The 26,712-nt window shown below is 43.1% G+C and overlaps 1 protein-coding gene across 1 annotated transcript in view; it reads right to left on the bottom strand.

The window, feature by feature from the left end:
- The window catches only part of LOC119162172 (neuromedin-K receptor-like), a 412,470-nt gene that overhangs the window by 316,230 nt on the left and 69,528 nt on the right, over positions 1 to 26,712 (bottom strand). Inside the window, exons 3-4 of the mRNA XM_037414641.2 lie at positions 18,832 to 18,942; positions 18,211 to 18,373 (exon numbers count right to left, since the gene is read on the bottom strand). Of these exons, the coding sequence (XP_037270538.2) occupies positions 18,211 to 18,373; positions 18,832 to 18,942 (274 nt within the window). The remainder of the gene's footprint in view (positions 1 to 18,210; positions 18,374 to 18,831; positions 18,943 to 26,712) is intronic.

Raw genomic sequence — 26,712 nt, 5'->3', positions numbered from 1 at the left:
CAACTAGTATACTACGTGGTCAGAACCTGGAGCAGATTTCTTACAGCCATTCACTGCTGCCAGTAGCTCAGCTAGGCAGAAAAGTTTGTTGTATCCTTCAGTTTTCGCACTTCTACGTTCTATATTCAGTCGTTCTATTTGGTTTTGCACCTTTTGAATGTTTCGCAGTAATAAGATGAGCTAGCTACATGTTCACAATATGCACCCAGGGAGTTAGCATGGTCTTCTGATGAGTCACCAGGTATGTTTATCAGGGAGAGACATGATGTTTGTCGGCCTTTGATTCTACTAATCAAATTCTATACTTCAGCCTCATCCGTGTAGGAGTTGATACTTAAGATAAAGCTCTGACAGCTCTCTCTTCTAGACTGCCAGTGGATCCTCCTGCCTTAGAATTTGATGTGCTTCAAGCTTATTAAATTTTCGGCTGTAGAAGAATCCTGCAGTGACTCCATGCTTTGTTTTGTTTCTTTCAAGCCTTGCGGAACTTTTCGTTCCACGAGGGAACCCGCCAATTTTTTCCCACACTTTTTACGTTAGACATTGTGAATCTACGTCAGTTTCAAAGGCAATGGAGTATTCGATAGCGAAATCAATTCCCAATGAAGATATATTGACCCACGAGGGAGTTGCAGTAAAAGTTCGGCACTCCTCCCAGTCGGCTGTGTCGACTTTCCACTGGGAAGCCTGTGTTGAAGCCTGGGGCTCTTTTGCTGTCCTCAAAACTATTCGGAAATGATTGCTTTCATATGGGTTTTTAATAACGTTCCAGCTAAAATCAGGCAAAAGAGATAGTGAGACAATGCTACGATCAATGGATGAATATGTTTTTTTCGCTAAGCTAAAATATGTGGATTCTTTTTTGTTAAGCAAACTTGCGCTTGTAGAAAACAAGAATTGTTCTATCAAATGACATCGGTCATCAGTGCGAAGGTCACTCTATAAGCCACTGTGTGCGTTGAAATCTCCAAGATCAAGATAGGCTTCCAGCAACTGATCTATAATTTACTGGAATTCATGCTTGTGCACCTGGTACGGGGGGGGGGGGGGGGAGTACGTAGAACGAGCAAATGGTTACAAGACAGTTTAAAAGGACAGCTAAAACGGCCCCTGCCTCCAGAGGTGTTTGAAGCTGCAGACGTTGACACGCTATACTTTTGTCTAAAGTGATGGCAACACCACCAGATGACGCGAGAAAATCCTCCTCATCTTTGTGAAAAGTGACATATTGTGGGAAGATGTTAGTGTGATTGGTTGTCAGGTGGGTTTTTTGTACACAAAGCACTTTTGGGGTATGTGTGTGTAAGAGTTCATAAAGATCACCGAGTTTCCTAAGAAGGCCTTTCATGTTGCATTGCTAATTTGCGTTTCCACAGCGAATGTGAAATGATGCTGTGCGTACAAATAGACAAAGTGCTGCGTTAGATTACAGGGCCCTGTCCAGGGCCTAAAACGCGGGGTTTATCTTTTTTGGAGCGTTCGATGGCCGGTCGCCGTTACTTTGGTGCTGAATGCGCCGTTAGGACCTGTGCAGTGCCCATTGGCTCCTGTGAGGCGCTGGACACATGCTCAAGTGAGCGAGCTTCACGTGAGAGCCTCGCCACAGAGGACGAAGCTCTTGCACCGATCAGCCCGGAGGCTGACGGGGCTGTCTTAGAGTCCAGGCTGCGTTGGCCATTGCCAGCATCAGCACAGAGCGAGGGCAGTCAGGCAGTCTTGGCTGCGCCCACCGTGAGAAGTGGTGACGGTCGTGCGCTATCAGCTCGCACAGCACAGGCTTTCACTGATGATTGTAATGGTGCCAGAAACCCTAAAATAGTGGGGCTTTCATGCAGGATGGGTGGAGTAGGACTAGCTGCCTCCACCACGGGTGCGGAAGACACGGCGAACAGCTCGCTTAGCGTGGGCTGGGTCGGTAGCAAAGGTAAGTGCAGCGCTGCCCCCTGGTGCGCCACAGCAGCATGACATGTGCCATAAAAAGGTGCATACCATCTTTTTGTTCACCTGGATCAAATACTTTTTGTGTGTTTAAAGGTAATAATTCCCTTTTTCATTTTTCATGTAGGGCACGCTCTAGAATATGCGGCGTGCTCGCTTTCGCAGCTTTGGCAATGAAGCGGATTGTCACAGTTAAAAGAAAAGAACTGTCAAAGGAATGTTCGTGGTTTCTACACTTGGCGCAGGTCAGTCGACCTCTACAACTCTGTGAGCCATGACCAAAGTGTTGGAACTTAAAACACCTACGGGGATTTCGGATATAGGGTCTGACTTTTGTTTTCGTGTACCCAGTTTGAAGAGAATCTGGCATGACAGTGGAAGAAAAGAGAACGATAAAATATTTTTGGAGCAATTTCCTTGTTCTCGCATTTCATTCTTATTCTTTGTACGTGGATTACATCTTGGTCCTTCCATCCTTCAAGCAGCTCTTCCTCACACAGGTTTAGAAGGTCGTTATCGGACATCACTCGTCGGACAGTGTGTATTGATCGACGTGGGGTCACTGCAATTGCAAATGTGCCAAATGCAACAAGGTCTGAAAGTTTTCTGTACTGCCCAATGTCATCTACTTTAAGCAACACGTCTCCACTTGTTGTTTCAGTGGCCTTATACCTTGGTCCTATTGTGTCAGAAAGACACTTTGCAACAAGGAATGGAGAGATGGTTCGGACGGACTTTCCGGTATCTGTGCAGTGTACGACATGAAAGCGGGAAAATTTTCTTTAGCCTTAACAAAAAAGCTGTGCGTTTCATCGGTGCATCCTCTTCTTCCGAGAGAACGATAAGGAAGTTTTGGAAAGGCGTTGAAGGTCATAAATAAATGATTTGATTCAGTGGCCACACCAGCTGCCCACCACCGAGCTCAACTAGGGAGCGATGTGACACGTAATGAGAGCACAGATGCCAGCTGTACGTGGCCACTATAACTTATAGTATAAAACGCCCAAGGAAGGACACATACACAGGGTTAACCCTCGCCGCCAGGAAAAACGGAAGTAAGCAGAAGAGAGTAGTAGACAGGAAAGATATAAAGTATAAGTTAAAGACAAAGATGCATGGTGACCACGCACTCTATGGTGACTACGAACCGGCTGGTGGCGGCCACAATAGAGTTTCTCAAAAATTAACGAGAGCGGACTCTGGCGCTGCAATCGTTCAGCGACCATGGGAATGATGGGTGTTACACAGATTTGCCTAGTATTCGTACTTGTGGGCGACGAATCGTACTTTCGACTTCGTTTATTGCTGGTTTCGGCTTAGTTTTGAAGGAAAGAACGAACTCTTTTGAATTATGTGACCCGATTCGAAATGGTAAGCTTAAATATTAAGGCGTTGAAGCGCAACCGCTGAATATTTGTTAATTTTTGTTGCGTGAAAAAACAGCTTCAAGCCACATGAACACACATGGAGCCAGAAGCAGGCCAGAAGTACGAATATTATACAAATCTGTGTACTACCCATGATTTCCATGCTCGCTGAAGCGCCTAGCGTTGCAGCTCCCATAGACACTAGCGACAGAGTTGCCTCCAGTGTATATTAGGAAACTATGGAAGCGGAAATGTTGTAGGCCCGTGAGCTCAGATTTGGGTGCACGTTAAAGAACGCCAGGTGGTCGAAATTTACGGAGCACGCCACTACGGCGTCTCTCATAATCATATGGTGGTTTTGAGACTCTAAACCCCACATACTAATCAATCAATATTAGAAAACTCTATGGCGGCCACAGCATGCGTAACTACGCTTTTTGTGTGTTTGTAGGTGCTCTGCTCGAGTCATCCACAAAAATAACCTGAAGAAGGTACGCTCACCAATGATGATGATGGTTGGTGTTTCATGACCCAAAACTACGACATAGTTGCAATGGACGTCGAAGGGTTCTGGAAATTTTCAGCATGTGGTGTTCGTCTAAATCTGATAGGTACGCGCGCTCGCCGCTCTTGCTCCTCCTAAGGCGAGGGGGCGCACTCGTCCAGGAAAAGAGGCAAGCCGATGAATGGAGCATAGTGAAGCAATTGAACGAAATGAGCGATAACCAGAAAAGGAGTCGACGACCTGTCTAACGGGCGCGGAGGCACCAGAATAACTGTCGCCTAGCTGGAGCACAACATCCTCGAGGTCTAGGCTCAGAGATTATCGGACTCTAATAGCCGTATTGTTAAAATAGGGAACATCCACGCCCTGCGAGATCGGGGACTTCCTACACGCTGGATGTATAAATAAATGTTATTTCTCTCTCTCTCGTATCATTATTTGCTCAAACGAGAAAGAACTTCTTTTGTATTATCAAACGTGTGTAACTCTGCCATTAAGTGACGTTTCGGCAAAGTTGCACGGCCATGAGGCAATTCGTTGTAGGCAAAACCACGTATAAATCTCGGCCTGTGGGTACGGTTTAGGTACGCCTAGGAACCAATTACAAAACTTCTAAACGCTCAGGAATGCAATCAGTTGCAAAGTAGTTTCAGTAGTGTAATATTTAAAAGCACTAAACTTTGGGCGAGTTTGTGTAACTCTGTCTTTCTGTTCTTGTCCGTGTACGTGCTTCAAATACCAACAATGTAATATTTTTGCGAAGACCCTTATAGTTGTATGCTCTTTTTCTGTGATCATCGTAGAGGAAAGTATCTGGCAATATATATACAGTTCTGTTTTCGCAAGATAAGCTAGCTGTCTGTATGAATGAAGACCCGATTCTCATTCAAAAATATTGCGCAGGTTGAGTACCTGGTGGCGCAAATATGCAAATGAGTTGGTCTTCTCAACAGACATAAAGGATCTTTCTACTCGTTCACACCACAGAATATTGCGCTACTAATAAGTGTTGAACAAGTGATTGTAAGTGGTGTTTCATTTAAAAGTGTCTTTTATTGCTTTTTCATGTACCTGCATTCTACATTTGCCATTTGGGACAAATGTATCTATCTACAAAGTACTGTATTTATATTGGGTTGTTTTCTATGTGCGTCGATTGAAGCCACGGCCACTGTCAAATATCAGTCCTTGCCCTATTTTGCCCAGAAAGTAACTGCAGGCCAACTTAGGGTATGGCAACTGTAACAAGTCTACCGTTGTATACACATATACCTAGTATCACGAGTTCAGTAAACATGTGGCAGCCACCAATTTTTTTTACAACCGGCCTATCACCCTTTCTAGTTTTGCACGATGATATACATGTTTGTATCTGATTTGTGGGTCTAGTTGAACAGTAATGCACTTAAATGTCAACTAAAATACAAAAACAAGATTCTCCATATCACAATAAATAAAACGACTCAATATACGTGCCACATTTAAATACGATGCGTGATGAAACAGTTCTTGAAATAGCGGCAACCCATGCATTGTCATGCATCCACCGGCGCTCAGCTGGGGTAACTTGAGCTCGAGTGCCCCCTGAGCAGCGAATTTTGGAACGAGTGCCGGCGCAGGCACCTCCATAGAACGCCGCCAGCTAGGCAGGTCAGGAGCACAGAATAGGTCGTGGTAAAAGCGAAGCGGCTAGACGCTCCGGAAAAGTCAACATGGAGGTCGATGTGCGTGCAGTTGCCTTTGGTTTCTATCTTATGAAGTCGTTGTCCTGTGCTGTGTGGCCCACAAGTTCATGACGTACACATTTATTTGCTTCATGTTTACGACCTGAGACTTCGACTGTAATGTATTTGTCGGCATTTTGCAGTGTTTTCAAGATTCATTTTGAAATTCGCGGTAACTAGGCTTAACAAGCATGTCTAAATAAACACGGCTAATTTCCTAAATACCGATAGAGCAGACCTGATGCTTTGTCCCCAGCGTGAGAACACATGAAGTGATAGCTGATTGTATCATTTATTTAGGCTGTAACCTCAGTGGGCGAGTAGCAAGCGCGAGTATGGATCGAAGAAGGTAGTTGAGTCGGCACGGGTGTTGCCATATGGCTTCTAATCCAGCTACGGCCACTGCCACTTCGCTGGCACAATGCATTACCTGAGGTAACTGGCCGGGGGAAGGCCAGTTACAGTCACGTGATCAAACATGGCAGCACCAGTGGGCAGCTGTGGAAAATCGTCTATACAGGTATAGGAACCATGCAAGGTGATGCTAAGACCGATGTTAGACGATGTTAAGTAGGTAAAAAGAATAGGCGAGATAGTGATAAGTGATCATAGATTTACAACTAACTGGGTCTTGTGCAGTCACGTTCAGATTGGTAGATTATACCACCTATTACATTTGGTCCGTCTGTTCATCGTAGCAGACGCCATTGTGCATGAGCATGTCTGCAAGAATGCTTTGACCGCGATATCGGCGCCTGGTCGGAAGCAAAAAACACCACAATGTCCTGGAGGTGGCATGACAGTTCGCTGTGGTCGGGTTACAAGGACCTCGACGGAAGCTTCGCGAACAACGTGTGGTGATGCGGGGTTGATCAGCGTGAGATGGCGTCACTGTTGCAGTTCTGATGGATTCAACGTCTGCACACCGCCATTGTCGCCTACGTGAGATCCTGACAAAGCTTCGACGGTTCGGAAGCGTGCAATGGTGTCGCAGTAGCAGTTCTCAGGAATCGAGCATCTGGACTGCCGTGTTCTAGAAGACTCTAAAACACTGTACCTGAACGCAGCCATTGACCGCTGCTGACGTTCGTGTCAGCGGCCATCTTCCCCACAGAGGAGCTTAACTTTCCTCCTGCACCGGACTCTCCCTTCTCGCTCTGCGATGTCGTGAAGGCGTGGGCCGGGTGCGTTATTGTGTGGCGCGCTCGTCTTACCCCTTTTGTGGTGGGTGGATCACCGAGACTTAACGTCGCCTGATTCGCGGCAACAGTGGTCACCACCTTCTTCGGACTGTCGTGTAAGGAATCTACCAGCTATAAAAGCCAAACACACTTGTACATAATCGCTGAGTCCCTGTACAGTTCTATTTATCTTCCATCATGCAAATAAGCTTATGTTATGTCTCTAAGAGCGCGTCTCCACACTGGCGAAGATCAGCTATGTAAATGACGACGGGGAGCCAGCTACCACAGAGAAACCCGCCAAACCTCCGAGCCCTTTACAACTGGTGGCAGCGGTGAAATGCCATCAACTCCTAGTCTTCCACACACCTAAACGCTGCCGCTAGTACCGCTTATCAGATCGCTCAGTAGCAATTCAGGGCGGCATTTTTCAAGGATATCTTGCGTCACACTGTTAGTGCTGGCCACCTAGGCGGCCTCGTTGGAGTCCGGTCCCCTTCGACAATTTCGGAGCACGCGCACTAACTTTTATTCGCCGCATGCATCACTACAGCTAATAAATAGCTCCAGCAATTTACCACTAAAGCACCTGTGTTTGTGACACTGACAAAGGGTTTGTGTTGAAGTTTAATAAATATTGCTAAGTTTTTCAGCACAGACCAATGAAATCATGGAGGACACCACAGAGGAGGACTCCGAATATTCATATCCATTGAGGTTCTTCAACGTGCACTTAAATTTAAGTATACATGAGTCTGTAATTTTCAGCTTTATTGAAATGCGGCCGCCACTGTCGGAATCCTGCGACCTGCGGGTCAGTAGTCGAGCATAACCACTAGACCGATTTGAGAGGTGTGCTGAATTTTAGGTAAACCCGCTTCCAGTCTTGTAGTGCTTGAAATGATCTAATACATATACGGGTGCTTTTCCCTACACACCGCTGCGACATTTATTTGGAAATTTAGCCCACAATTGTTATAAATTGTGACATTCGGGAATTTTAGTTCAGAGCTCGCGTTATCACCAGGGTTAAGAGAACTCTGTTACCATGCCGCGAAACTTTCAATTTGTTTGAATTCAGTGTTGCTGCACAGTGTTTATGTGCCCAAGCTGTGAATTCGGCGTCACCTAGCGGAGTATGAATGCGTTAAAAAAAGAGAATGGATGGATGGAAGAAGTTAATGGATTCTCCGGCAGATTATTGGCCAGGGCTGAAGCCTTCCATGCCGGGACGTCAAGGCCTTGCCACTTCGCCACAAGTCACGTTCCTATTGAAGTGCTCAGAGGTCGTCGACCAGCTTAGAGCTGCGTAGAGCAGTTTTCCGCCTTATTTGGAGAACATCGGGACTAGCACGTTTGCATTTCGCCTGGCCTTCCCAGAATACATGCTTAAGCGTAAATGTGTCTTACAGATGCTGGTGCAATATATATCTTGGTATATTCGGTGTTACAGCTGCAGATTAGAGAGATATTAGTTTGCAGCTGTCACCAGGTAACTGCTTGAGCTCTGCATAGATCGCAACGAAACGAAGAATAGCACCACCGAACCGTAGTCCCCGCTTGCAGAAATATTACTACTAAGGCCGCAACAATATTAGAAAATATGAACCACACACAACAAGCAACAATTTATATGATGCAGATTTGTTTACACCGATCTTCTTCTTACGCTTAAGAACGTCTGAAAAGTCTGAAAAGCCATTTGGTATAGCCTACTAAGTAACCCGCAATAGTCGGTTGTCGAAGCTGGCTGAAGGCAAGTGAAGCCGGTCAACACAGACACTTTGCTAACAAAGGGAATCCCTCAATGACAATGCCATGGTCAGTACGGAGCGGACGTGCTAAACCACCGGTATACTTTACATGCACTGCGCAAGCCACGCAGTGCATTGTTTACGCAGTGCATGTGAAACTAAATCTTTGCTTGTAATAATAAAACAGTATAAGAAACAACCTGAAAACTAGCATGCGCACGGTAAACGATATATACTGGCCGCTTAAAATAAACTGCACGTGTGCGTTTTGATGCCACCGCTATTCTGCTGAGCCTGTTAAAATATCGTTGTTTATTAGCGCTGGCTTTTTGCCACGTTGCATTTCACAATACCCACCATATATAATATATAGTAGCTTTTTTTTGGGGGGGGGGGAGGACAATTAGGCGTCATTATTATCTACATTAACAATGATTCTTCTCGGGCGAGTTCCAAATGTATGTATTGGTACGCGCACTTTTTAAAAGCACAGACAGAGTAAGCCACACATATACACTTGTAAAAGCACTCTCCTTCATGCATATGTGTGCCTACCTGTTCTGTCTCTTAAGAGTCTAGCCTTTATTAAAAGGTTCTATATATGTGTCTGCATACCAATTCATCCCTCTCTGTAATGCATGTTGCCCCTGTTGTGCCTGCCAACTAAAGTCATATATGAGCTAAAATTTACTGGGGCTTAATTTAAGAAATCTGCTTTCGTAAGCTTTTTTTGCTACACGCCAAGTGGCTCTGCTGACGATCTGTCTAGCGTCGGGATTTTCTGAAATTCTCTCTTGCGAAAAGTGGTTGCGCAAGACGTTTTTACGAATGCGGTCTCAAGTGTTGCACAAGTTTGAGTAGCGGTATGACGACCAGCCATACCATGGCGTATTTTCGACTAACTGGTGTACTTTAACGTGCACATGAATCCGAGTCGTGACAACTGCGCGGTGAAGACGACGACAAAATCTTTAAACTATTTCCTTCCTTGTAGCACATACACTAGCATAACCAGCGCCCACAATTATCAATTCATTAGAAATGGAGGAGAAAAAAAAGTCAATATCACGTCTGGGTCACATAAAAAAGAGAAAACATCATTAGAATGAGCAGAAAACTTGAGCTAACAATAAGGGCCGCTCGAGGCCATGAAGCTTCTTAGCAAGATCACTTCAATCGGCAATAAAGAAATAAATCAAAGAAAAGAAAAAGCGCCCACGCAGATCACTCAGTCTTCCTTTTCTTCGCCGTTGCAAACTAATCTATTCTGGATTGCGGAATAATGTTATCTGCGAAACCCCAAGGGCCTCTGACGACAATGCGGGAAGCCACCAATATAATAAATTTGCCACCGAGCACCCACTGGAACAGATATTTTCTTTTCTCCCGCCAACTTCGGGTCTTAAAGTTTTTCCGAATAGAGTTCCTTCCTTTCCTTTCACGTGTCCACCACAATCGAGAATAAAAAGACGTGATTTGTAAGTGCTCTCAACGTTAATGTAGAAGTACGCGTGATTGTGCTCCTTCCTTCCTGTTACACCGAAAAAGGAAGAATAATGGCAAGGCGGGCAAGTTTTTGGCAGGTGAGTGGAAAACAGACCTAATTCTGCCCTGATCGATTTTTGCGTCAAAGTATGTCCAAGCCCTAATTCATGTGCGTGGCACTGATGGACGTTTACAAAGGCCTCAGTTTTGGTCATCTCATAAAGAGATAGCCTTCTTAAATTTTACGGCGCTAGATAAAGAAATTAAAAAAAAAACAGAAAACAACTTTCTCAAAGAAAGTATTTGGGTAGTATAAAATAATTACCACGCAGTAATCAAAGACATTATGCTGGAATAGTATAAAAACATGTAGGTCATGTAGGATAAAATGCTTCGTCTGTTTATAAGAGCTCTTTAGATCGTGCTCATTTGAGTACGCTATTTTTCATGACACATATCATGGTGTCATGTACGTCAGAGGGCGGAGTTTACATGTACCAATTTGATGTAGTAATCACATTGTGATGTGGTCTTTTTAAAAAATAATCATGAAGTCATTACATTTCCACTTGTGGGATAAATTACGGTGGTTTTTAAATGTGTGTTCCTTTTTTAAAGGAATAAAAACTGTTCTAAGTTTTATTTATGTGAATGGTTTGTGTCCTCGGCGAAATGTGGCGGATAGTTCCTTAGCCTCGGCTCTTTTGCAAGCATTTGTCTTTGAAGACATCATCAGGACCAGTAAGACAAAACAAGTCGCAGTGGTAAAATCGACACTTGTTTGGGAAGTATACTCTATAGCGCTTTCCTAACTGCTCACAACGCCTAATAACCCAAAAATACAGCGTGAATTTTAGAAATCACATTGAACATACTGAGAAATCCTTGGGGTTATTGAGTAGGCAAAATAGTGTAAAATACTAGCGGAAACTTAACCTTAATTTCATTTTTTTTTTGGGGTTTCCCTCGAACATCGACTCGTCAATGTTAAACTGAGTTGAGCTCATTTAATTTGGCATTCACAGCTTTGGGATCCAATACAGCTGGCTAAGATACTTACGTACTCAATAGCTCCTTTAGGTGTCAGTAAGTCAGCTCGTGAGCCCGTTTGACGACCTCTTGCGCGAGTTTGATGCCGAATTGTCACTTCCGTGCTATTTTTCTGATTTATATGTGGGGTTTAATGTCCCAAGTTCACCATATGATTATGAGAGATGCCGTAGTGGAGGGCAGAAATTTCGACCACCTGGGGTTCTTTAACGTGCACTCAAATCTGTGCACACGGGCCTACAGCATTTTCACCTCCATCGGAAATGCAGCCGCCGCAGCCGGAATTCGATCCCGTGAACTGCGGGTCAGCAGTAGAGTACCTTAGCCACTAAACCACGTTCGTGGGGCAGTGCTATTTTTTTTTTTGAATCAGCAGAAAATAAGACTATTTTTTCCTGATGCCGGAGTAAGGATCCTGCTGTAAGTAGTAATTTACCATCGCGATAAACTCTGGGCATGTTTTTGTTGCCAACACTTCTGATGCCATAAGAATAGAAGAAATCAGTCAAACGCATCGCATTGTGCATAATCTGCATGGCAGTCTATAGTGCAAACGCTGCACTCTCCTTGCTTTGTGAAACATGGTCGACGAGCATGTTCCACGAGTAACTTAGCGGTAGTGATTATCTATAATTCTTTTCCATCCTTCTCCTCACTCCAATTAGGCCCTTCAACCATCTTTTGCAGAAAGAAAAATATATTCGCTCAGTCGCCGGTCGACACGCAGAGCTGCACAATGTTATAGAAATGTAGAAAGTGTTCGCGTCTTAAGCGCGTGACCCCATCGTCGTCGGCTCCTTGACGTGTAATCACGAAATGTTTCTTGTCGAAAGGCTGAGCCCATTAGCAATACTCTCCGCTTTGTTCTTAACGTGTCCCCGAATACTCGTTTTCTCTCCGCTACCTTTTTTAAAGAAAAAAAGGTGAAGTGCACGGCAATAAAGCAGAAAGAGAATGGCACAGGCTCATTAACGAGTGCATCAGCGACCACCACCTTGTGATTGGAAATCGATCGGCAGTAACGAAAATGAAGAATAGAAATCTTCATGGCTTAGAAAACTCTTAAATCTTGTACATAGCATTCTTAACTAGCAAAAAGAAGTGCATAATTTTTTTTTGTTACTGCAGAAAGAAACAGAGCAAGTGGAGCTAGTTTAAACATGTGTGCAGGCGATTCTTTGTTCTCTGATAATACTGTATCGACGAAGGAGATAGATGATGGTACCATCATCAAAAAAAGACATCATGAATTTGCAATGTGTACAAACGAAGGCAGTTACACCTATTTTTGGAAAATATAAAAGAGAACATTTCCCGTCACTACTCATGCTTACCAATAAATAGGTTCTCTGGAGCATCGGCGTGAATGTAGCCGTCAACAATTCCACCCAAAATCGTAAAAAAGAAAACTGGCCTTCAGTTTTCCCGTTGTTTAGCACCCCTAAAAAATTGGCCGATCCCATGTACATTGGGAATCGATAACATGCGAAGCGCGAACGAGGAAGGTTGATGTGTCACCTCAAAATCAGCACAACGTTTCGAGACGCACGGGTGTGGTACACAGGAAACACAAGTAGAAATGTTAGGCGCACTCAGGTATCTGAGTGCGCATAAGTCACATGCAAGTGTGTTGTTTACAGTCGCATAACGACGGCACCACTAACGTTTGAAATACGAGCCCCAGCAGTGGTAGGCATGTAAATTATGTCGTACATGACTTCCATGTCATGATTATGATGTTTGTGCCTGGCATTTGTGTTCGTCGTCCATTCTGGTCACGTAATACTAAACTTGGTATATGAGAAGCTAGCGAAACGCTCGCCTGCGCATCATGAGCGTGGTATGTAGTCATGTTTTTACATGATATGCATACCATGATTATTATGTTTGCACCAATCATTGACCTTCGCCATCCATTCAAGTCACGTAATACCGAATTAGGTACAAGTTAAGCTAGCGGAACGGTCGCGAGGGCAGCATGAGCGTAGCGAGTAGTCATGTTTTACATGACACGCATGTCATCATTATCATGTTAGGATAGGTAACTTACCTTCGTCCTGCGTTCCCGTCATGTAATGTGAAATTTGGTATGTGTGAAGCTAGCGAAACGACCGTGAGTGCAACATGAGCGTATGGCGTGTAGTGATGACATACATGACATGCGTGTCATGATTTCTACGTTTGAACCTGCAACTTATGTTCACCACGCAGTCATGTCACGCCATAACAGTTCTGTAATATACCATGTGAACGAACCCACCACAAGAGCAGCAAGACCATGGCATGTAAATCATGACTGATGACTCACATGTCATGACTTTCATGTTATAACTATGGTGATGGTTGTGATATTGCATGTAAAACATGGTAGACTAGGCACAGTCACAGGTCTTGTCTTATGCCAATATTACAAAAAACTATCATTATGTCAACTTTAATAAAGAATTGGAAAACCATTTTTACCATAATTCAGTATAAATGTGATTAGTGTTTCAAACTTTTCTTTCAATTATGTCGTGTATCCCATGTTGTGCACAGTGCCTTCCTATTGTGTGAAGAGTTTTATTAGTGTACTTGTTCACCTGCGTCCATTGTTGGCCAGAACAAACATTTCGTTCCTTGACGGCTTTTTGTATAGGTTATATCATTTTTATGTGCAGTTTGTTTTTCTTCCAGCATCATCAGTCTCTTGCGAATACTTTTTGATTGTATTTACCCTCCTGCATGGACCAACATATTGGCCTGCAGTGTCCACTGTAATACCACAGACATGGTCCTCGTTCGGCAGCGCATCTTCTCACGAGATCAAGCACTGCTCCGACGAACTGTCTCCCCCCCTCCCAGCGCCACCTTCTACGCAGAAGGCGGCACCGTGCAGTTCCGGGCAAAGCGTCACCTCCTCCGCCGAGCCACCGTGCCGATCCGGGGAAAGCTTCACCATCTCCGCCAGGCACCGGGGAACTGGTCTCGTAGAAGAGACCAAAACGTTATTTAATGCCACGCTGGCCCCATGTTTAGAGGATTTTGTCCCAGCCGATGTTGTCGTGCTGGCCGGCTCTGTACGAACTATAACCTACTATAGTAAACATTCCTTCCTGTTGCTGTTTTCAAAACTGATTGCCTCCCTATTTCGCTTCTGGGCGAAGGCTTAAGAGAAGTTTGTTCCACTGCTCGCCGCTTTCGACTACCGCTACCATCGCAACGAACAGGAAATTCTAACAGTGGTGGCAGAAACAAATGCCATCAAACCCGACTTCCTAACACAATAAATAAATAAATAAATAAATAAATAAATAAATAAATAAATAAAAATGACAAATGCTCAGTCACATCTGAGTGAAATCAACACAAACATTAACGAAACAAGCACGTGCACATACGCACACACACTCAAACATACGCCCACACACACAAACACGCACGGGACTTCCAAACTACCACTCAACATGTAGACTTTAGAGAGAGACAGAGAGGGCGAGAAAGGACGGGAATCTTCGTTTCACACAACCATTAAATATTGCCACCAAATAATGAAGCGACATGGGTATAAGGGATGTTACTTGTAATTTTTAACGGGGCAGCGCTAAAGAGCTCGTTTCGCGGAAATTTCGGCGTTGGCGTCGGCGTCGTAGGTTGGGATAAAAAAATCACCATCTTATGCGAGACCTAAAAATCGAGAACGATGCAAACAAAATAAAGAAATGATAAAAAAACCTGGAGCAGAGTTTGGACGGAACCAGGGTCATTTGCGTGGCAAGCGGATGATCTACCACACGGCCACGCTTCTGCTTGTGAAAATAGTGAAAAAAACTTCTGCTTGTCAATGCAGTGAAAGAAGCTTTCACGCTTCACAAGCACACACGTCCTGTATACATTCTTCACAATGCAACATGAAATATTGCAGTAATAAGGCGTGGTACGAGCGCCCATTGCCAACAGGCGTCAAAATGTGATTATCTCAATGGTTCCGCGCTTGAAAGCCGGTACCCCACTACAAAAGGCACACACGCTACTGCGTCTATTCTTTGAAAGCCACGTAGTGGGTTCAGAGCAAATTCCAAAAGGTTTCGTACACTAAGTGTTTGAAGCACATACCAAAAACAGGACGTCGTAATCGGGTTCAACTGCTAAAGGCGAAGCTTCAGGGTCTCCTAATTTTTAAGTGTTTTCTAGTAATTGTGATATAGATCAAAAGAAGGCAAATTTGATCAAAATACAACTTGCCGCCGGCAAGGGCCAAACTTGGAACCATCGGATGACGCGCCTGATGCTTTACCAATTCAGCTAAATAGTGGTCTCCCATATCCACATCTGTTTCTTCACTTCTGTATGAGAGTAACTACAACACACTTAAAAAGGTACAATTAACCTTCCGTATACGATCATTGGTTTCACTAAATATTGGAGTGACAAAGAACGAGCGCAAGCGTGTATCACCTTCATTAGTGTCACCTAGAGGTTCCACCGAATAGTGGGTCCACGACCACACATGGCGGCTAGTGGATGCCACTCTCGCTCTTTGGGGTCCGTGAATTAAGTCGTCGATGAAGCTACCGATCGACTGGAACGCCAGCGTGCAATAAAACTCTTTACAATATACACAGCTGAAACTCGATTTAACGAAGTGACGAAAGCGCTTGAGAAGTTTGTGATTGAGAAGTTCGTGATTGAGATAGCGAGAATAAGGAAATTAGGATTGGAATAGCGAAGTTCTCAAAATTGAGAACAACATTTCTCAGTCCTTCTAAAACTGAAACTTTAACGTACTGCCTCATGAAAGCTATACTGCGGTGTTTTATTTGCCACTAGTTACAAACCCACACGTGTGAAAAGACAGTGAGGCCAGCGCGAGCACGATATCTTCCCACGTCCGAATGAAGCACGTTAGCTATACACAGTCCCGTCAGGCTACTGCAAGCTACAAGTAACAAGGAGGTGATCTGTACCATATGTCACATAAACCACGAAATTCCGAAAGCGACCATGGTGTTTTTGTGGAAGTATTTGCAGAAAAAACGAGCTTCTATCAACCAGCTCCATTTGTTAGGCATAACTCCTACCGACTCCGGCGGCCCGCTTCGTCAAAATAACGCTAGGGTCGGGACTGGTGTGGTTTAATGTGATAGCGTTGCAGTGCACATGTTTAACGAGTTCGCAATAGCCCACTAATTGCGCATTCACTCTCTCATTTTGGATCTCACGAAGAACCGCAACTATTGCGCTACACACCAGGTGGAGAAAGTCAGAGCATGCGGTGGGTGATCGCCTGTGAGCATAATCGCCCCTTAAGCGTATATAGTTTTGAGGTTGTGCTAAGAACAGCGAAGTGGCACAAACGTTTATTGCGCAGGCAGCCAGCAATTTTTCTTGCGTCACCCCAGATTGGTGGCTTTCCCACTTCAGATGCCGAAGCCCGCGCCAAGGTTCATCAGACTTGACTAATCTTCCAAGCTCGGCACTGTTAAGGTTCCCATCAATATTTACTTTTACAGCGTTCAGTGATTCTGCAGCATCATCATTAGTGTGTTTGAGTCGTGGTGAGGGAATACAAATGCTGTCTGCTGCAGGGTGTCCGGTACATCGCAGAATCATTGTAAGTATGAAAATTCTGCGGGGTCTGTCTGGTTCTTGGTAATTTCCTAGAAATAGGAATCGGATTGTGGTCTGTAGAGGACAGTGCCTTCTTATTTGCTTGGTTTTGTTGGTGGTAATGTTTATTTTGATAATTTCTGCAACTTAGCAATTAATATTTGTGTAACTTGGTTGTTTAAATGAGTAATGACAAATACTTTTACCCGTTTTGATGCAGAAGGATAATGTACACTCTAAAAAATAATCCAGTAAAAAGGGTGTCTTTTTGCCCCACAACAAAAATCATCATCCGGCTTTCTTGCGCTGCCTCTCTTCAATACTGGGCGCTGGCACTTTCCTATCAAAAAAGCTATGTCAGGCTGATGACGTGCATGTCGTTCGTGACCTGAAATTGCTGGGGGCGTGGCGATAATGCAAGGAAAAGATTGCACGGTATATGACGATTGTTGTTGTGACACGAGAAGACGCCCCTTTTTGCTCGATCTTCTCTTTGAGGGTACACCTTGGAAAAAAAAATTCGGTGAGAGTGCGTCGCTACATCAGAGGGTAACGAAATTCATGTGACTAAGTGATAACGTCACGTTGCAATGTCAGTTAAAACCAATGTGCTAAGTGACATGAAATTAGAATTAATAGTGTAAGTGACCTGTAGGTGGCGACAAGTCGCATATGTCATAGTACAAAATCATCTCTCTCTACCAATCGAAGCACGCGCGACCTACAGTATATCGAAACTTCAGTCTCAGCAAGTGTAACATTCATAAACAGGTTTTTTTCAGTGCACATAGGATAAACTGAAAAAAAAAGCGCAGTATGGATTGCACCAACCAACCTTCTTCAGTGGCTATACCCTCACACACTTACGCAACTGGTAACGAAGCTGCTAATCGTATTTAACACCCACCGTTAGAAGTTGCAGAAATTAAAAAAATTTCTCAATACACAAGGATGCAAATAAAATATACACCACGTCCCTCGGTCAATGCCACTAAATTCATTTGCGTGAAGCTAGTGCCACTGAAGCACTGGAACAAAGTGAAGTGCGAATTCTATCAGCTATCGCGAAGTTCCCCGCGACATTTGAAGACGGGACTTCCTATGTGATCGCCACAATGTACGCACCACTTTGTTCTGGGCGAAATCGACAATCATTTTTACTACCTTAAAATTTAGGCAGCTCATGTATTGGCACGTGTGACTCGCACCCTATCCTTAATCTTCCGTTATCAGCAAACAAAAAAGTAAGGACTGAAAAATTAACGCATAACAACCTCTGTTCATTTCTAGTTGGAAATTGGAAGTGAACCGTCGTGCAGGTCATTTACACAAGTCACATCGAATTTCCAACCTGCTAGCTTGACCACACTTCAACTACTCGTTACAATGCTTATGCATGCATTTATGAACCACTAAAACGATGTTCACAAGCTAAGTCGAGCATTCTTGAAAGCTCCGGGTTCAGAAAAGACAAAAAAAAGTAGATTCTATTTTTTGTTACGAGCACGCGGGCTATCGGTGGTGCCACTGTGAGGCTAGCAGTGGCATCTCCCGGAGTGGCCGCATCTTGTACTGCGTAGTAGCTCACTGAGGGAGAAATGCGAGGGGGCTACTCACGGGGCAACTGCGAGGGCTTTCTGCGCATGTAGCAATGGAGCACGGTGCAGAGCCCCTGGCGGAAGTTGTTGTTGAAGCCTCCGTAGATGATCGGGTTCAGCAAGCTGTTAGAGTAAGCGATGTAGGTCGCCACTGAAGACGCCTCAGTGAACCAGTCCGGCATCTGAAAACGAAGGATCAGATGGTGGCACATCTAGAACGTGAAGTTTTTCAACAATAATTTCACCACTTCCTGAAAAAAAAATGGTGACTCTGTTTACGTTGTTTAAGGAAGCAGCCTAATTAACTCATGGGTAGTGCTGCAAACTTTCCTGCGGGTCAGCGTCAGTAAAGTTTTTTTTTTCGTTTAACTGATTATTAGATATACATCCCAGTATACCTCTAACACTTGAAATGAACAGTACGCTGGGAGCCCTCCGCTTTTATCTACCTCCCACGCTAATTGAGACCCGCCAGATCCTCTTTGTTATACGTATATTTTTACTTCTTCTGTTCTGGCATTACAACGCATGCCGGATAAGTTTAAATAATTTACGTGCGCGCAGCTGCCAAATAATGGACGAAATTAAACTTGGATACGGGTTTCGGAACGCTCCAATATTTTACGAGAAAAGCGCATACCTCTTTGTCCCGTTGTTTCGAGTCTCCAAACTGAGAATAGAGTACGATAACCTGGAGCGGCATCCAGCAGATGACGAAGGCGATGAGGACCGTGCACACCATTGTGATCACCTGTAAAGTAAAAACATAGAAAGAAAGGAGTCACTCACGAATTTAATGAATCGCGAATGCTAGTGCCAAGCATACCGTTCACTCACTAAAAAAATATCATGATGTAATGGTGCGACTGAACAAGTATGGTGAAAACGGCTATTTAAAAGTCATTAGACATTGACACAGAAGGTCTGACATCTATCACTGCAAAGCAGGGGCATAGGCAGAATGTTTTTTTTTTTGGGGGGGGGGGGGGGTTGAGGGGGTTTCTTAAAATAGTCATCTTTTGATCTGTATGCCGTGATAAAAAATTTTGGTGGGGTAAGGGGGGAGGGGCACGCGCCCAGTGTGCCTCCCCCGGCTACGCTGTTGCAAAGCCTTCACATGCGGTATGAACCGGACTCTCTTGTCGAAGGATTGCACTCATATAAAGTAGCGCTTGTGGTTATTGTTTATGGTTTTCTGAGGATGTTCAGAGTCTAATTTTACCCTGACGAAGTGTGTGAAGCTGCAATATGGCCTTTGCAATCAAACAATAATTCGCCTCGACATAGACGCTCTCAGCCAGACGCATCAGGAAGGCCGCGGTCGCAAAACGTAAACCCAGATGGTAAATAGTACCAAGCACAATCATGGCGCTGGGTGTGGCTAACTACTGTGGCACAGTGCTGTAGATAAGGCGTGGGGGCGTACAACAGTATTGTGTAAACTAAGAGAGCATCTTCTGTCATGAGGCATCATGACTACTACCCATAATATGCCGCATTTTTATATGCGAAGCATTTCTTAGCGAACTTCGGTGACTTTGAGCGTATCTATCTATCTATCTATCTATCTATCTATCTATCTATCTATCTATCTATCTATCTATCTATCTATCTATCTATCTATCTATCTATCTATCTATCTATCTATCTATCTATCTATCTATCTATCTGTCTGTCTATCTATCTATCTATCTATCTATCTATCTATCTATCTATCTATCTATCTATCTATCTATCTATCTATCTATCTATCTATCTATCTATCTATCTGTCTATCTATCTATCTATCTATCTATCTATCTATCTATCTATCTATCTATCTATCTATCTATCTATCTATCTATCTATCTATCTATCTATCTATCTATCTATCTATCTAGCCGCCTACGACTTTTAGGTCTCCTTTCTGTTTCGATAATGGTATAAATACAAAAATAGCTATGGCATAATATGGCTGTATGACGAGCATAAGTGACTAGTCATAACATGAAAATTATGATATGCATGTCATGAATGTCATGATTCACAATTCATAGTCTTGGTGCTCTAGTGCTGGTTTCGTTCACTTGACATGTTGCAAAACTGGTATATTATGACTTAACTACATGGCGAACACAAGTGACTGACCCTAACATGAAAATCATGGCATGCATGTCATGTAAGTCATGATTGCATGCGACACATATGATGCGCGGGCGGCGTTTTTGCGAGTTTCACATATACCAAATTTGGTATTACTGGACGCGAATGGATAACGAAGGTTTGTGACTGGTATAAACATGATAACCATGAGATGTCATGTAACTATATGAGTACATGCCCCACTCATGATGCACTCGCAGCCGTTTCGTTAGCTTCACATGTACCAAATTCGGTATTACGTGACGTGAATGGACGATGAAGCTATATGACACGCCCAAACATGGCAATCATGATGTGCGTGTCATGTAAAACATGACTACATGCTACGTTGAAAGCGTGCTCGCGGCCGTTTCACTAGCTCAACATATACCAAATTTGGTATCACGTGACGTGAATAGACGACGAAGGTAAATGGCACGTCTAAACATGATTCTCGTCACGTGGAAGTCATGCACGGTATAATTCACGTCCGCCTCGTAAGGTTGTGCTGATTTTAAAGCGACATATTCGCCTTCCTCATTTGTGATTCGCATATCATTGATTACTACTTTACGTGAGATCTTCCATTTTCTTTGGTATTATGCTAAAGGTTTCAAGATCTAGAAAGGATATTTCAGGATTTGGTGTTGACCAGGCTTCAGAAATGTCTCGTTATTAAAGATGCATTAGGTAAACTTTGCCTAAGCACCTGTCTTGACAAATACCTTGTTCATTCTAAAATATTCATTAGAAATCTTCCACAAAGTAAACAAAAATACAAAAGAAATACAGTGTATTTTTACAAAATGATGACGATGGGTCTCTTTTTTTTAAATCTCTTGCAACACTGAGCGGACTGTGTTACCGTATAAGGTGTCAATAAAACTGAATTGGCTATAATCATCATTGTAGCAACAATAAAAGGAAAGGAACCCAGCTTCTATACCTAAAACTTATTGACATGCCTTTATTCAAATGAAAACTGATTATGCAAAAATAAGCAAATTGACGTCCTTGGTAAAGTATCACCAATTATATAAAGCCTGCTATTCTTAAGCGTGAACTTTGATAGCTGTTGTAAGTTTGGCAAATATATTTTCTAGAATCGCTTTTGACTAGGCTGTTTTTCTTAAGTTCAAAATCAAGTCATAATTTCACTTCTCTACGTTCATAAAACTGGCAGAAAGGTCCCATCTCAAACGTAAGTTAGCTCACGCGTACTTTCAAAATTGGCAGTCAACCCCTTACTTGATCGCCTACCAACTTAACGTTTCAGAATGCCGCTTCGAAGCGACAATGATTTGTTTTGTACAGCTATTGCTGGGTACGTAGACACTCACTACTTTGCAGGAATTACTGTGAACATACGCACGTTAGTGTATATTTTAACAGCAAAATAAGATACCTCCCGAGTTGTTTGGTTTATGTCGCAACAAGACTTCAGCATAATTGGTCCTCATGTTTCGTCAAGCCGCCTATATAAATCGTGTTTTCTATTCCGCACACACAGTCATCAGCGTTTTCTACCAATCCGGCCAGAGAAACGAGCATACTATTTATTGCCGTTTCCACCGCGCCGACTCAAAGTGAAGCTGTGTAAATTAGTGCGCAGCACTAGTTTTGTTTCTTTTTTTCCACGCACTTAATCCGTGACGCATCTTAGGCCACGTAGAATGGCTGAAGAGAACTTGTTGCTTAACTTGCCTCTTTCAAATTGCTATACGTGAACGTAGAACCAATTAGGCAGACCGTCCAGTTAGTTCACGCCACGGAACTAAAAAGAAGCCCACCGAGGAACTGCTTAATTATAACTCAGTCTGACGTTTAGGCGGCCTATGTAGTGCAGCCCAACAAGCAGCGTCACGAAGCCGCGCTTTCGCTGCAGTTGTGCGCAAATTAAGTGTCCCTCCTCCCTCCTCATCACCTCGCTGTCCTTCTCATCTGTACTCTTTCTATCCTGAGGCAACGTTAACCCTCCTCGCTCAGATCAACAGGGGGCTCGAGCGCTTGTAGATGTCTGGCGACGCACGACCGAGCAATCCAATGCCCTCGAAGTTAAGCGCCGTGTCTGGTTTTTTATTCATTCATTTTTTGGCGCTCGCACTTAGCACTTGTATCGGAGGTGTTGGTGCTGTTGTGCTAATCTTAACAGTAATGAGGATTTAACTAATGAAAGAATAGCTTTGGCTTTTCGCGTTAACGTACGGCTTTTCGCGTTAAGGTGCTATCGTGTTTTTATATACCTTCGATGGAAAATTACTTTCGGTGTCGCAATCACACATCTGCAGTGTTTGCGCGTACACATGAGTTCTTTTCGCCTGATAATTGCTCGTATGTGCTGTGCGTTCCACTGCCACAGTTTAGGACTGCCCAACCGCATGTCACGAGAATAACAAAATTATGAGCACACAGGTGCACAGCTCATCCGGCTGAGGTATCACATTCTGGTCAACAGTGTCGAGTTCACAAGCAGTGCGTTCGTGTTCCTTACATATATAGTAACACAAGGTGATGGCTAAGACTTCCGAGCACAATTGTTGGCAATATTTTTGAGGTGTGGGAAGGTGAAAATGTGTACCTACTTCATAAAAACGAGCGAAATAGTTGTATTTATAGTTACATTATTGAACGAAATTTATTAAGAGACACCATGTCAATGCAGCGAAATGTAGAGCATAGAGTAAGGCTGAATGAACGTTCCTATATTGTTGCACTCAATTCGGATATGCATTTGTTTCGAACAAATATTTACCAACTATTCCGTAATGCAATCGATATAAGGTCTGATAATGACACAGACATTGTTCAATAGTTAAATCTTTTAAGATACTGCAGAACAGCTCTAGGCCTCAAGGAACGCAATTTCTTTGTGCATATTGATAATGATATGTGGGGTTTAACGTCCCAAAGCCACCATATAATAATTAGATACGTCGTAGTAGAGGACTCCGGAAATTTAGACCACATAGTCACATTAACTACAGTATTACTTCTTGGGGAAACACCTACGCTTGTCATTTGTCATCAATTCAACGCATTCAAAATCAATCAATAAGCATGATCACTTCTACTTCCATACAATCTTCCCACGCTTCAGTATTACTACACTCTTACAATATCTTCCCTGTTATTTATTTTTTCGAGTTCAACATAGTCATGCTCCACGAACTGCTTCATAACAACCTCCCGCTTCCGTTCATGTGACAATGTTTTGCACAATGCGAATATGACGAGATTTTCAGCTAAGAAAAATTTTTGTTACCCACAGTTCGTAGTAATTACAGCAAAAAACATCTGCGTTGACTGAAAGAAATTTTACTAATAATAGAGTTTCCCCACCACCAATGGAATATCACTGGAATGATTCACCTACAGCTATAAAATCTCGTGCTTTCTTTGCAATCTTTAAAAATGACCTCAAACATCACAATCTCAACTAAGTGTACTCATATCATATCTCTTGTCAGATCGAGTTACCTTTGGGTTTCTCTCGCTGCACTTTTTATGTTGCACTATTGCAATTGTAGACGTTTTATCTAACGTGTTTTGATTTTGCAACATGTTCCATTCGCCTGCTGTATTATTTATTACCCTATTTGTTTGCATTATAACGAAGGGTTTCACCACAGTTTTTGTTTACTTTGGGACCCTCACTTGTATATTTGTTGATCTTGTAATTTTTTAAAGCAGTAAACTGAAACTGAAACTGAAGCGTACGATATTGGTGACATTGGGCAACCCACTAGCCTCGGAGTCTCGGTGAAGCCGCACCAATAGGAGATCACTTAGCTGTGGAACGAAGTGAGACCCAGTGCAAATACTCGCCATTTGCGCGAAGAACTCGTCGTTATGAATAAGTATAGTTGATTAACTAGAGTTGAACCTATCAACAGAAGAGCCGATAGTGTTCTCAAACTGATCAGGGCCAAAATGCTCGACGCCTGCCTTGACGACTCTGGCCTATGTATTGTGAGGCAGCAAGTCGTACAAGTCCTTGATGCCGACCGAAAAGCGCTTGTAGAAGGTGAGCAAGAACTATCTAAAAAAGCTGACGTCTCACAAGACCTTCTCAAGAGGCACAGATCATCGACAATGAGCAAAGAATGTTTTATACAATTTTTATAGCTTTTTATCTTTTGATAAGCCATATTTGTTATTCTTCATTCCTGTTCATTATGCTGGCCAGCTTTTTAACGCTTGTTCATTTCATTCCACCTTTTTCAACCGAGTGAAATTCGCTCTGAGAGCGTCTTCACGAACTCTGCCAAAGACATCATGCATGTTACCAAGTGTTTTCCGGGCTCGATCCCGACCGTGGTAGTCACATTTTCATGGAATCGAAATGGTATAGAGGCCCGTGTACTGTGTGACGTCAACGCATGTTAAAGAACACCAGCTGATCTAATTTCCGGAATTATCTACGGTCACTCTCATAATCATATCGTGGTTTGGGACGTAAAACCCCAAATATTACTACACCAAGTGCTTTTGCTTCGTCGATAAATTTCACTGCCCACTCTAACGAAACCTGTATACTTTATCGGGGATCAAAAGGGAGAGATAGAGAGCGTAAGTATAAGAGAGAAACACATAAATCAATTTTAAAGCATTCGCAGTTACCATATTATGAGAGAAGAAACTACATGTATGCGCTTTTCGGTCGCAGCAAGTACACTACTCGCGCTAACACGTAACAAGTAACAGTGTTACTGTTGATGGATTACTTTTTCCGGTAACTTGGCAACGTAATCGTTAACATTTGTGTATAGCAATGGGTAACATTCTTATGATAGCGGTTTTTTTTTTTTGTGACGTGAAGTGTCACTTTAATCGTTACCTTTTATTCCTTTTATCCCGCGTGTTTTCGGCAAAAATACTTCTTTACATAGCCGTTACTTTCGTAGAGCTCACCCTGACTTTCTTTCGCCGCAGCAGCGGACTGCTACCGGCGCGCCAGGTGCTCAGCGTTTCATCGAAAGTGTCCGTCAAGCGCCTATTTTTTTTTTTTTTTTTGCAGGTGTGGATGTATTCATTAAAAAGTGAGAAAAGCTGCCCGATGACAGCTTTGAATGCAGCTACTGCTTAAAGTCTATAACCAGTTGTACTTAATTTTGTGGCGATTCAGGTGGCTGGGTTGTCGTATGCTGTCGTAGCTTGGCGTAGTGCAGGCAAACCCACGCATAGCATGACCATTTGAGCACGCGCTCGCACAAAAGAAAAAAAAAATCTTCTTCTCGTTCTTCAAATGCCTTGACAATAATCGATGTAAACAGAAATAAAAAAGAAAAAGAAAAAAAAACTGCTGAAGTGAAAAAAATAGGAGAAAGAGATAAAAGAAAACTGAAAAACGAAAGAAGACTGCCCAGATTCACCCTTCCGTCAGGCTTGGTACCACTCCGCAAGATGCTTTAATTTCGGAACGTTCTCTTCTCTCCATATTACTCTAGCGTTGGTTACCAACTTTCTTTTCAAAATGAAATTTGCTTTTTTCTGCTGTGTCTATAGGTAATGTTTGAGTGAACGAGCTTGGCATTGAACGCCCATTCAAAAACCCTCGCAATATTTGCGACAATGATCGCCTAAAGGGGAAATATTCTATACGTGTGCTAATAATATTTTTGGTGGAACTGAGCCGGTTAACTATTTATTTATTTTCACACTTATTTATGCAGTATTTGATCAACTGTCTCGGTAGTAGAAACTACAATCAGATTTACTTTATATTTAATAATAGTGACGTAACGCCTAATTTGCAGATGACAAATTATCCTTCTGTGTTTAAGTCCCCGCTGAGAAAATGGCTGCCCCAAATGTCACAGAGCCATCACAAAAACCTCCAACGCGCAAATTTTCAGGTCCCTGTAGTATTGCTGGAATCCAGCAGTATTCGTGCAAAGTATCTTCCCTAAATAAGGATTTCATGTGAGACAGTTTTTCGGGTTGGTGTTTTATGTTAAAATTATCAGATTTATAAGAGCGTTAACTGTATCTTCCAACAAGGAAGACACACTGCCTGAGAATTCTGATTGGAATTCTGATTGGAATTCTGATTGGAATGAGAATTCTGAGGAATGGTACAAATAACGTGCGTTACGTTTTTTTTTCCGTGTAATGGTAACTGCTAAGCATTGCCCTTTTTTTTCGGAGATAACGTGCAGCAGTAACGCGTTCCTGTTTCGTTAGCGTAACAAGTAACGTGTTTAGTTACATGAAATTTTTTTTTCGGTGACGCCTACAATACTACATAATTGCTAGTTGCAAGTAGGGCTTTGTCAGTCGTCGTCTTGTCCCAGTATTAGCACTTACCAGTTTCAAAATGTTCTTATACGAAGTATTGCTCGAACCTAGACACTAACTGATACGCTTTTGAGAGTGGCCTGTCTTAATTGGAGTTTGGCGA

This window comes from Rhipicephalus microplus, chromosome X (genome assembly GCF_043290135.1).
Source record: "Rhipicephalus microplus isolate Deutch F79 chromosome X, USDA_Rmic, whole genome shotgun sequence".
NCBI classification, from domain to species: domain Eukaryota; kingdom Metazoa; phylum Arthropoda; class Arachnida; order Ixodida; family Ixodidae; genus Rhipicephalus; species Rhipicephalus microplus.
This window is presented reverse-complemented; position numbering and strand designations above follow the sequence as displayed.